The 12444-nt window shown below is 54.3% G+C and overlaps 1 protein-coding gene across 1 annotated transcript in view; it reads right to left on the bottom strand.

Annotated features, from left to right (window-relative positions):
* IGSF21 (immunoglobin superfamily member 21) overlaps positions 1-12444 on the bottom strand; it is a 246518-nt gene that overhangs the window by 76046 nt on the left and 158028 nt on the right. The window contains exon 3 of the mRNA XM_056123072.1: positions 7987-8108. Within this exon, the coding sequence (XP_055979047.1) occupies positions 7987-8108 (122 nt within the window). The remainder of the gene's footprint in view (positions 1-7986; positions 8109-12444) is intronic.

Here is a 12444-nt window from a genome sequence, read left to right as displayed (position 1 = left end):
GAAGAAGAAGAAGAAGAAGAAGAGGCGGAGGAGGAGGAGGAGGAGGAAAGGAGGAGGAGGAGGAGAAGAAGAAGAAGAAGAAGAAGAAGAAGAAGAAGAAGAAGAAGAAGAAGAAGAAGAAGAAGAAGAAGAAGAAGAAGAAAAGAAGAAGAGGAAGAGTAAGAAGAAGAAGAAGAGAAGGAGGAGGAGGAAGAGGAGGAGGAGGAGGAGGAGGAGGAAGAGGAGAAGGTGCAGAAAGAACCAGCCCTGCACGTAAATAGACAGGCACATAAACAGAAGGCGGGACTGGATGAGGCGTGCGGGCAGAGTACTGCTGTGTGACTCTGAGTTCCACCCCTGGCAACACTTCAGTGTTTCAGTGCTTCAGTGCTGCAACCAAATGTGTGACCTCCTTACCCCCACCCTCCACAGTGCTACCCCCCTCTCCCCTGAGTGTGACCCCTGGTGTACTGCAGCAAGAAAAGGAGGGGAAGAAGTGAGACAGATGACAGAAGAGACCGACCTCTCTTCTCTGGGAACCAGCCCTTCATGCGTCTATTCAAGACTCAGGATGGAGCGATCGTGCAGCGGGTGGGCTGCTTGCCTTGCATGCCGCTGACCCAGGTTCAAGCCGTGGCACCCCACATGGTCCCCTGAGCCTCACTAGGAGTGATCCCTGAGTGCAGAGCCAGGAGTCAGCCCTGACCATCTGGTGTGGCTTCAAAACCAAACACCAAACCAAAACACAAATAAAACCTGGTGCCATTTCTTCTTGAGAAGAGACTTGGGAAGCCGCTGCCTGCCCCCCGCCCCCCGGGATGGGATGGCCTTTGCCCCCCAGACGGGATGGTCTCGCTAGGGTCTCAGCCGTGTCCCCCTGTGTCAGCCCCGTGTCCGCGAGGTGCCCTCTGCCCAGACAGAATCTGCTCGGAGGTTCTCTTTGTCTAAAAACAATGATCACCTCCAGGGATTCTCCGAGTGCCTCCTTCTCCCCGACTTCTCTGCTCCCTGCTCTGATTCATCCCTGCTTTATATCCAGACCCTGCCTATGACAGCTATCACTTTATTACTTGAATTGTTAGCTATTTATCTCCATGTTTTATCTCCCCTTCCCTTCCTTTCATTCTACAAATATTTATTGTTCCTTTCTAAATGCCAAGTAGGTTCTGGGGTTGCTGAGATGAAAGAGGAGGCAGCCGAGCCTTGGAGGAGCTTTGAGGCTAGTGGTGGGGGTGGGCGGGGGACCAGGCTTGAAATCCTGAGCGGCAGAGGAGGTGGCGATGTGGCCCCTTGGGGCGCTCTGCCCCCTGCTCTGCGCCTTGAACCCAGCAAATGCGCCATCAGTGCTATAGGGTGCGGGAACCGGTGCGTCTGGAGGTAATAAAGGAAGTGGCATTTCTTTCCGTGCCCTCCACACTCCGGCTCTTTATTCATTGTCGAGAGTTCTCCGCGTCTCCCTCCCCTGATAAATATGAATTAGGGAGGTGTGACTGGGCCCCCATTCTCCTCCGGGCCTCCCCCACCCAGGCTCTGTCCCACCCACCCAGCTTGTGGCTTTGGAAGAGAGTTGCAGACTCCAGGGGTTTGCAAATCAGACGTCCAGCCTCCTCTAAGAGCAGTGGTTCCGGGGGTGCCCACTCCTGCCTCCTGCCCTCCCAAGTCCACCCCAGGCTCTCTCTCTGTTGGAGATAGCAGGTGCTTTATATTCCTTCCAGGTGCCTCCCCCCTGCCACTAGGCAACCAGAGCAGGCTTAGAAAAGTCCTCTCCTTGCCACTCATTGCCTCTTTTGCAGACCACAACACCCAGAAGGAGAGAGGGAACAAAAGGGAATGCCCTGCCATAGAGGCAGGGTGGGATGAGGGGGATGAGGGTGGGAGGGATATTGGGACCCATGGTGGCGGAAAATGGGCACTGGTCGAGGGATGGGTATTTGATCATTGTATAATCGAAACCCAAGCACAAAAATTTGTAAGTCTACAACTGTACCTCATGGTGTTTCACTAATAAAAATTTAAATAAATAAATAAAAAGAAAAGTCCTCTCAGCAGCCACAGCCTCCCGTGACCTCCAGAATGCTGAGTGCCACTGCCAAACCGCTTTAAGGACTCCTGGACTCGGGTCAGGTGGCTGCTCTGGTCATACCTACATCAAGCTGCGCTCTGTCACCCCAGGCCCTTTGCACCTGCTCTGCCTTCTGCCTGGAATGTGCCCTCGGTTCTCCCGATCTTGTTTGCTGAACTTTTTGTGGAATATAGGGGTAACGCCAGTAGCGCTGGGTGGGGTGGGGGGCCCAGAGTCATTTCCTGCAGAGCTTTGGGTCCTGCTTGGGTCGGTGATGCTCAGGGGCAGGAAATGCTGAACATTCAGCCTCAGGGCCTTGGACATACTGGACAGTTGCTCTCTCACTGAGCTATAGCCGACCCCTACTTGGCTCCTGTTCATCCCTTCATTTTGGCTAAGAAGCCCCCAAGGCGCCCCATTGTGCCCACCTTGCTCGTCCATTTCCTCCGTCTTTCACGTAACACATCATCAGTTGTACATTTCCACTTTTAATGAATTGATTCCTTTTGTGGAGCCAGGGGTTGAGCTCGGGGCCTCACGCATGCAAGCCAAGCGCTCCCCCTCCCAGCTGCATCCCTCCCTGTCTCTCTCCTCACTCGCTCCTCACCCCTGCTCTGTAAACCCCTCAATGAGGAGCTGCCTCCTGCCTCACCCACCAGCAGGGACAGGTATCGGCAACCGCCCTCCCGGTGCCTACGGGGAATCCTCCACCCGCTATGCTATGGGTGCTGGGCTGGGAGACAAGAGGGAGCATGGTGAGGAACCTCAGACCCAGGGGTAGACTTGGAATCCATCAAGTGCTAGGGTCGCGCCCTCTGGGATCGCTCACCCCTCTTGGGCAATCAGGACCAGCTTCCTGGAGGAAGCAACATATCAGCTGGACCTTGGCAAACAGAGAAGGGTCAGGGGTGGAAAAAGCATGGAACTCCTGGAGTCTCAATGTCTTTCCCCACCAAGCTGGTGCCCGTGAAGCCTAACTGGGCATGGGACCTAACTACTCATGGGTCCCTGAGCAGATGATGGAAGGGAACACAGGAAAGTGAAGGCACAGGCTCGGGACAGGGGGTGGGGGGATTAGGGGGGATATGATGCTCCCCAGGACTCACCCCAGCCTCCCAGAGGTCAGCGACATTCGGCGGGGATCCACCCATCAGTGGGATCCTGCCCCAGGGATAGAGATTTGGGCGCTGAGGGGGCCCAGAGAGGGGGGGCGTGGGGGAGGCAGGAGGCCAGCAGAGGTCACTGCCCCCACATGCAGCCCCTCACAAAGTGCCAGCAGCCAGGAAGAAGGAAGGGGCGGAGAGCCAAGGGGAACGCAGCCCACGCAGATGCTGGGTGGCAGGTTTCCTAGGTGGACAGCTGGGAAATGGACATGGGCGACCTTTGAGCTGTCTCAGCCCTGGAGGCAGAGCCCCGGTGTGAGTGCCGACGTCCCCTAGCTGACGAGGAGAGGGCAGGGACAGCTGCCCAATCCCCCTGCCTGCTGGAAGAAGTGTTCACTTCTGCTCTCTGCCCTCCCTCCCGGAAGAGAGCAACGCAGTATTTCCTGGAACAATTAGAGGTCGCCCCCAAAGCCTCCGCCTTCCTCTCGGAGAGTCCGGCAAGCTACAGAGAGTACCTGCCCGCACAGCAGAGCCTGGCAAGCTCCCCATGGCATATTCGATATGCCAAAAACAGTAACAACAACAATGGGTCTCATTCCCCTGACTCTCCAATATGGCAGCATTGGGAAAGACAAGTAAGGAGAGGCTGCTAAAATATCAGAGCTGGGACGGTTGGAGATGTTACTGGCACCCGCTCAAGCAAATCCATGAACAACCAGACAACAGTGATACAGTAATACAGTCCTGCCTCATCCAGAGAACACAAAGCCTGGTCATTCTGATGTAGGCAGGTAGTCAGGGAAAGGCCCTGGACAATGAAATTCCAAGGCTGATCCACTTTGTGCATATGGATAAGACCTTGAGCAGGGGACCCTGAGGAGACTGGACCCCTCCCCATGAAGGAGATTCCACGAATTCCCTCAGACCTCTCCCTCAATCTGATTAACTTTAGTGATTCAGCCCAAGGAAGACCATCACCACTCCCAAACTCCCTGGTAACCTCCTTAGCAATGGACTTTTACCTGGGAAGAAGCCCCACGTCAGGGTAGGTTGGCCGCATAAACAAAGGAAGGTCTCGCATATACTGCCCGGGGCCCATGTGCTGCTTGCGTCCACGTGGCCAAGCACATGTGGTACCCGAGCACACGTGTTGCCCGCATCTCCCGTCTTGAGATGTGTACTTTCATGCTTTTGTGTCTAATTCTAGGATGTGTGTAGGGGCTCTCTCCACCCTTGGAGAAGCCCGCATTCTCTATTGAGTGTGTCACTCTCACTCCTTCACTGTCTCTCCCTCCACACCTTAAACCCTCCAAATAAAATCTATTTGCTTCACTGCTTGTCTACCCCTGGTGGCAGAGGCTGTTGGGGGAGAAAGGTAAAGGTAAAGGTAAAGGCCCTCCTGTTGATCGTCGATTTGCTCAAGCGGGCCCAGTAACGTCTCCATTGGAGACTTTGTTGTTACTGTGTCTGGCATATCGAAAGTGACCATCTTTCTCCTCCCTGCTTCACATAAGTGACCCGTGGGGCCCACCAAATCAATTCTTGTCCCCTGCTGGATGGCCCCATTAGCCCACCTTGCCCCCTGCCAGGCTCCCACTAGGACTCAATGACATTTTCTAGAAGATTGCCAAACCCAAGCCAGAATTCTGGGTTCTGAGGTTCAACAGGAGAAGGGGCTTTGACAGGCTGGGGTCGTGGGTGTGGGGGAATCAGTGCCCAGCCCAAGGTCATCGAGATCACGCAGTAAGCATATCACACCAGCCCTCAGTCTCGCCCCTCCCCCGGCCCCTGGTGCAGAAGTCCTATCACCCTGCCCGAGTTCTAGCCCTCCGGGACCCCCACCGCCAGCAGGAAAAGCTCCGGGAGTCCTTGGAAATTGCTCTTGGCCCCTTCTGGCTAATCTCAGCCTCATTCTCCCCCGGTCCCCCAGCTGAAAGGGAAGCCGCGCAGACAGCTGCAGAGCCGGGACCCTCTCTAGGAGAGAGGCATTAATTTGTAAATATCTTCATTTATATGTAAATGTGGAGCCCCTGCAGCCTGCCCTAATGGGGCCCAGGGCTGGGAGGATGAACTGGAGGGGGGGCTGCTTCAAGCCTCCTTGGTACTGGCAGGATCTCCGCACCTCTCCTGGTCCATCAGACCCCTAGGGGGGCTGTTTGTTCCAGTCCGCTGCTTCCTCCTTTGTCACCGGGGCCAACTCAGGGTGGAGAAGGGTGCAGCGCACAGCCACTAGATGGCACTGCTGTGTGTCCTTGGCAACTCTCCATCCCTCTCTGGGCCTCCTGCCCCGCGGTGAAGAAGGGAGTACTAGAGTGGAGGGGTGTCACATGGTGGTGGCCTGGGTCTGACCATGCTCAGATCCTTCAGCAGGGCTTTTGGGCCAGGTCTGGGGGAACTAGAGCCTTGTATGTCAAACAGAGCGAGGGAGACTAATAATGCTGGACAATGACACCCACAGGTCCCGGGAACAAAGGATTTGAAGATGTGGATGAAATTTGGGAAAGGCCAGGCTCTTGGTTTCTCATTTTATGCCTCAGGAGGGTGGGTGTACCGGGCGACACTGGCAGCGAACATGCTGCACTCAGATATTGCACTTTCTGGAAAGTTCTGTCTGGAGATCACTTGTGGAGACTTTCCAGGCTGCCCTGATCTTGCTCACGCCCCTGGCTGCCTTCCAACCCCAGAGCCACGGAAGTGTCCTGAGCTCACAACAACCCCAGAATCGCACTGAGCCCGGGATCTAAGCCCAAGGGTGGTACCCAGCCGAGAAACACAAACCCCCTTGGGCGTTGGGTGCAGTTGCAAACTGGTGCAAACCCTGAGCTGGGACCTGAATCCAGGCCCTCGGCACTGACACCAAACTCCAGGAGCTCAGGTGAGCCTAGTGGGGGTCCTGAGGTTTTCTGGGTAAGCCAAAGTGTTGCCCCAGATGCCATAGCCACAGCAGTGGGGGTGGGGGTGGGGGGTGGGGTAACTGGAAACCCTGGGCTAGAATTTGGGAGCAGGGGTTTCCTCTGCCACCAAGGTAACCAAGAAGCGGTGGGGGATGGGGGGGGGGTTTGCTTCTGGCCTGAGCAGCACGGTCACCGCCTGTAAACTCTTCTCTGGTTCTGGTTCCCAGGGGAGTTCATTTTCCTCCTGCCAAATAAGTTTTCACCTCCTTTTCCATCTTGATTGCTGCTAACTTGCCTTAGGCTTAACATTTTAAGGTACCCCCACCCTTCTAGGAAGTGGGTGTGGGCGGGCTCAGCCACAGGAACAAAGGCACCCAGGGAGAAGCCCCTTCTGCACCCTCCCAGGCCACTGGGTCTGATCTGAGTTCCCGAGGAGGGCTCCCTCCAGAGAGGAGGGCAGGGCGTCTGCACTTTCCCTCTATGAACTTTGCCACCTGGCATCTACCCCAGTTTCTCATCACCCCCGGCTCCGCCACCCCAGCTAGGAAACTCAGGCTGAGGACGGCCCAGAAGGGTTGACTGATGCATTCCAAGTTTGCAGATTGCAGCGAGAAGGGGGGTCCCTGTTCCGTCTTGGGGTTCATAGATACATGAGGTCCGTGTGAGAGGAGAGAGAGCTGGCCTGGGCCTGGAGACTCGAGCACTGGCCTCTAACTGGGTGGGGTGGGGGGCCTAAGGACACTCCACTGACCACACCCACAGGCTTGTGTCCACTGCAGCATCTCTCCCTGTGCTCTAATGGGGGGAGGGGGGTGGTGGCAATGCTTCTGCCTGGACACTGGGAAAACTCTCAAGCGGTGCAGCGCGAGACAGCATGCATGCATGTGTGTATGTGTGTGTGTGTGTGTGTGCGCGCGTGCCATGCATACGTGTGTGTGTGTGTGATGCATGCATGTGTGTGTGCGCGATGCATGCCTGTGTGTGTGTGTACGCGCGCGCGTGTGTATGCATGTGTCTGTGCACTCAAAGCCCCCTGAGGGACTCTCCTCATGCACAGACTGAGGCCCCTCTCCCAGAGTCAGGCATGGTGCCGTGGGGGTGGGGGTGGGGGCAAGGGGTGAGTGAGGAAGGGCCCCTCAGAGAAACTGTTGGAATTGGGTCCTGAAGGCTGAGGAGGAGGTTCTGGGGGGACAGAGGGAAACGCCATGGTGGGAAGGACCCTCTGGGCAGGAAGAGATGAGAATGAAATAGGAACTCTAGGGAGCACCGGGCAGGGAGTGTAGGTCCACGGGACCCCCACACCTAGGGCACGGCAGGGGCCTATTTGGAGGTCGCAGGGTCTTACAGGGGGTAGAGCTTGTGAGTGAAGTCCGAGGTTCGGTCCCCGGCACCATGCATCAAGCATCCCCAGGAGTGCCCCTCAGTGAGTCAGAATCCAGTATCTGCTCGGACAGGCACGAGGAGCTGCTCCACCCTGGGGCTCACCCTTCCCTATCGGCCACTGCTGTGCCTGCCTGGGCTGTGGTTCTTCGAACCAGTGTCCCAGGATCCGGGTCGCCGGGGTGCCATTGGGGAATGGTAGGATGTCACTTAAGCCTCTAAGGCTGGCACACACCCAGCACTCTCCTTCCCAGCTGTGTGGTGTCAAGCCCTGGCTCACCTTCTCTGGGCCTGAGAAACTCACTAGGAGGAGCTAGCAACACTGCTGGCAACACTGAGGCCATGTAGCAGAGCTGTGACCAGACTAGGGAACGTCCCTCTAGGGAACAGGGCTCATGGCCACAGTACAGCCCCCAGATCTGCCTTCTGGCCTAGGACCCACCCCCAGGAGCACAGTGGGGTGTAGCTGAGCACTGGGATTGTTCCCATGAGCCTGGACCTCACGTCACGGCGCACTGGACACCAGGTTTCACTGCAACCCCCCCCCCCCCCCCGGCCCCGGCCTCACCTCACGGTGGACTGGTACACCAGATCCTCCCGCTTGCGGTAATTTTCCATGTGTGAGTAGTTGGTGGAGAACATGGCGTCGAAGGTGAAGATCTTCTGCTTGATGGTGCCACCGTCTGTCACCTGCGCAGAGCAGAGAGCTTACGTGAGTGCCCAGCTGGCCCTACCACCCTTCCCTCCAGCCAGAAGACAGGAGCCCCCTGCCCCTACCTGGGAGGACCCGGCTTCACAGGCGATGTCCCAGCCATGACTTTACCCCCCCTACCCCTGCTAGCCCCATGGGGAAGCTGAGGCACCACGGCAGCGACCCCCAAGGGTCACGGCCAGGTGGGCACAGAGTGGATGTTCTCCCTGGCTCCTTCCAATATGCGGGGCCGGGGGAGGAGCATGGTGTCTCACATCTGTGGTCCTACTGCTCAGCCTTGCATACATGACAAGCAACACAGTACTATTCACAATGACCAGGATAGGGAAACAACCCAAGTGCCCAAGAACACATGAGTGGATAAAGAAATTACGGCACATCTACACAATGGAATACTATGCAGCCACCAGGAAAAATGAAGTCATAACGATCACGATCACGATCACGACCATACTGTTGTTCGTCGATTGCCTCGAGCAGGCCCCATTAACGTCTTCTTCGTCCTAGCCCTGAGATTTTTTAAAAAGTGCCATATTCAAGGCTCTTTCGGGGTTAGGAGAATGAGACCCATCATTGTTACTGGTATTTGGCATACTGGATATGCCACGGGGAGCTTGCCAGACTGCTGTGTGGGCAGGTTACATTTGGTAGCCTGCCAGTTTGTCCAAAGTAGGAATGAGATAAAAAAGATGTCGCGTGGCCGCGAATGCGGCCGCACAGTTCCAGGAGCTGGGTTTTATAACATTCGCTTATAAATGGATGGACATGAAGAATACCATGCTAAGTGAAATGAGTCAGAGGGAGAGAGACAGACGTAGAATGTCGTTTGCAGGAAATTTTAAAATATAGTATGAAACAAATATCCAAGGATGGTAGAAACAAGGGCCAGGAGGAACGGTCCACAGTTAGAAGCTTGCCACAGGGGGCTTGGGGGGATTCGGGAGGGGGTGGGAGGTGAAGGGCAGCTAGGATAGAGAAGGGACCACTGGCTATGGTTGGAAATGATCAATTTCTGAGAGGAGGTAAAGGGAAAAACACGATAACCTTTCAATATCTGTATTGCAAACCATAATGCCCAAAAGGGGAGAGGAGAGGCAGAGACAGAGACAGAGACAGACAGAGAGTAAGAAGCAAACTGGCGGGTGGGGGTGGGGGGAGGCGGGGAGAGAAACTGGAACATTGGTGGCAGGAAATGTTCACTGGTGAAGGGATGGATGGGTGTTGGAACACTGATTGACTGGAACCTGATCATGAACAGCTTTGTGACTGTATATCTATGGGAAGGAAAGAAAGAAAGAAAGAAAGAAAGAAAGAAAGAAAGAAAGAAAGAAAGAAAGAAAGAGAAAGAAAGAAGGAAAGGAAAGAAAGGGGAAAGAGGGAGGAAGAAAGAAAGAAAGAGAAAAAAGGAAGGGGAGAGAGGGAGGGGAGAAAGAAAAAGAAAGAAAGTAAGAAATAAAGAGAGAGAGAAAGAAAGAAAGAAAGAAAGAGAAAGAAAGAAGGAAAGGAAAGAAAGAAAGGGGAAAGAGGGAGGAAGAAAGAAAGAAAGAGAGAGAGAAAGAAAGAAAGAAAGAGAGAGAGAGAAAGAAAGAAAGAGAGAGAAAGAAAGAAAGAAAGAGAGAGAAAGAAAGAAAGAAAGAAAGAAAGAGGAAGGAAGGAAAGGAAAGAAAGAAAGAAGAAAGAGGGAGGGAGAAAGAAAGAAAGAAAGAAAGAGAGAGAGAAAGAAGGAGAGAGAGAGAGAAAGAAAGAAAGAGAGAGAGAGAAAGAAAGAAAGAAAGAGAGAGAAAGAAAGAAAGAGGGAAGGAAAGAAAAGAAAGGAAAGAAAGAAGAAAGAGGGAGGGAGGGAGAAAGAAAGAAAGAAAGAAGAAAGAGGGAGGGAGAAAGAAAGAAGAAAGAATGAGAGAAAGAGAAAGAGAGAAAGAGAGAAAAAGAAAGAAAGAGAAAGAAAGAGAGAAAGAAAGAAAGAAAGAAAAAAGGAGGGAGGGAGGAAGGAAGGAAGGAAGGAAGGAAGGAAGAAAGGAAGGAAGGAAGGAAGGAAGGAGAAGGAAGGAAGGAAGGAAGGAAGGAAGGAAGGAAGGAAGGAAGGGGTGGCAAGCAACCTCATTCAGGGAGCTGTGCACAAGGCCAGAGGGTGTGGGTCACGGGGGCATCCTGGCACCCATAGGAGCGCAGGAATGAGGGAGCAGAGTGGATGGAGAGAGGACGAGGGAACGGGCAGTTGACGCTCCTGTGAAGACCTCTTAGAGGGAAACTTTCTCAGCCATCCTGCGTGGTCCTAGTTCTGGAATGTCAGGGAAGCCATGAGGAAGGACAGCCTTTATCCTGGGGATAGGGCAGTCAGAGAGGGCTTCTTAGAGGAAGCAATACCTACCTAACTTGTCTTCCATAGGAGCCGTAGAAATTAGCCAGGCACGATTAGTGTCCTACAGAAATGTCTCCGGAACCCAACCACTTACAATCTAGAATTCCAGAAGTGTGTGGCCGCGGCACCCAAGATTTTTAAAATGAGCAATGGACAATAAGTGATCTAGCGTCTGTCCCTGGCAAGCATGCTTGAATGGTGGTGGGAAAATTGAAGCAGAACATAATGCCCAAAAGGAGAGAGAGAGAGAGAGAGAGAGAGAGAGAGAGAGAGAGAGAGAGAGAGAGAGTATTGGGGAAATTGCCTGCCATGGAGGCAGGGTGAGGACTGGGATGGGGTGGGGAGGATATACTGGGGACACTGGTGGTGGAAAGTGTGCACTGAGGAGGGATGGGTGTTCGATCATTGAACGGCTGAATCTCGAACATGAAAACTTTGTAACTGTATCTCATGGTGATTAAAAAAAAAGTAATGTGGAGTTCAATCCGTTTAATCAATGGCTAAATAAATAGCAGTGCTCCTACATTAAAATAATAACACTGTAGCACTGTCCTCCCGTTGTTCATCGATTTGCTCGAGCAGGCACCAGTAACGTCTCCACTGTGAGACTTAATTGTCACTGTTTTTGGCATATCGATTACGCCACAGGGAGCTTGCCAGGCTCTGCTGTGCGGGCGGGATACTCTCGGCAGCTTGCCGGGCTTTCTGAGAGGGATGAAGGAATCGAACCAGGGTCGGTCGCATACATTAAAATAATAATAATAATAAATAAATAAATAAAATATCAACACTCCCCCCCCCCCAAAAAAAAGAAATTAGCCAGGTGAAAAGTGGGAAGTCTTCCAGGCACAAGATGATAGCAAGAGCCAAGGTCCTGGGGCAGAATAAACAGGGGGATGTTGGTGAAAAGGACTGTGATCAGAGCGTCTGGAGCAAAAAGGACAAGAAATTATCAAAAACCCTGGGGCTGGCAGGCAGGCAGGCAGAGAAGCTCAGCTCTCTGAAGGCGGAGCCCACGGGGGTTCTGCTTACAAACTCCCTCTGGCCCTAGTTGAGAACCAGTGGATGAGACAGGCTGGAAGGGAGGTCGTGAGGACCCGGTTATTGGAAAGCAGCAGCCGGAGAAGGCAGGGGCGCCCAGGAGGGGTCAGGAAAGCTGGAACTGGAAGACAAAGGCTGCCCAGGTACCCAGCTCTCCACAGCGGAGGAAAAGCCAGACCCAAGTGTCCGCACGCCCAGCTGCGCCCTCCCCCGCCGCCTGCTCGCTCTGGGCTGCCTCCCGCTAATGAAAGTGTTACTCCACAAAGCAGCAAGGTATGTGTTGTCACTGTTTCAATTATTTATCTGTTTACTCGGCTGCAGTTTTCCGCTTGTCTCAGCAACTCTATTATAGACCCAGAGCCAGCAGCCTCTCGCCACTCAGCTGGGCTCCACGCTAACAGCCTGCAACCGGGAGGCCTCATGCCTGGGCCTGGAGAAGTGGAATTAACTCCCTGCGGCTCTGCATGGCACGGGCAGGGGGCGGGGCTGGGGGCGGGGTTGCGGGGGCGGGGTCCCTCCTGGCTGACTCTGCAGAGCCGGGGACTGGGGTTCCCGTGAGGCATGAAACCACCTGGGCCCCTCCAGGCACACCTGGGCCCAAATGACTTGCACCACATCTGTGTGACTGCAGGGACTGGTTTAAGGGATGCAGGGGTCTGTGCAAGCCAGCCAGCATCTATTGAGCACCAGCTGCGTACCAGGCACCAAGGACATGGTGGGGTGCCCCTCCTAGACTTCCAGCTCACAGAGATGAAAGAGACTGGGCCCAGGGGCTGGCGCAGTGGCTAAAAGCATCTGTTTTACAAGCATGAGTCCTGGGGCTCACTCCCCGGTAATGCCCACATGTGTCCAGCACCATCCTGGGAGCTCTGGTATCTGGGATGGTTCCCCCTGGTGCCACCACAAAGGCTATG

Source organism: Sorex fumeus, unplaced genomic scaffold (genome assembly GCF_029834395.1).
Source record: "Sorex fumeus unplaced genomic scaffold, SorFum_2.1 ptg000047l, whole genome shotgun sequence".
Taxonomy (NCBI): Eukaryota; Metazoa; Chordata; class Mammalia; order Eulipotyphla; family Soricidae; genus Sorex; species Sorex fumeus.
The sequence above is the reverse complement of the archived record's forward strand: the minus strand, read 5'-3'. Positions and strand labels throughout refer to the sequence as shown.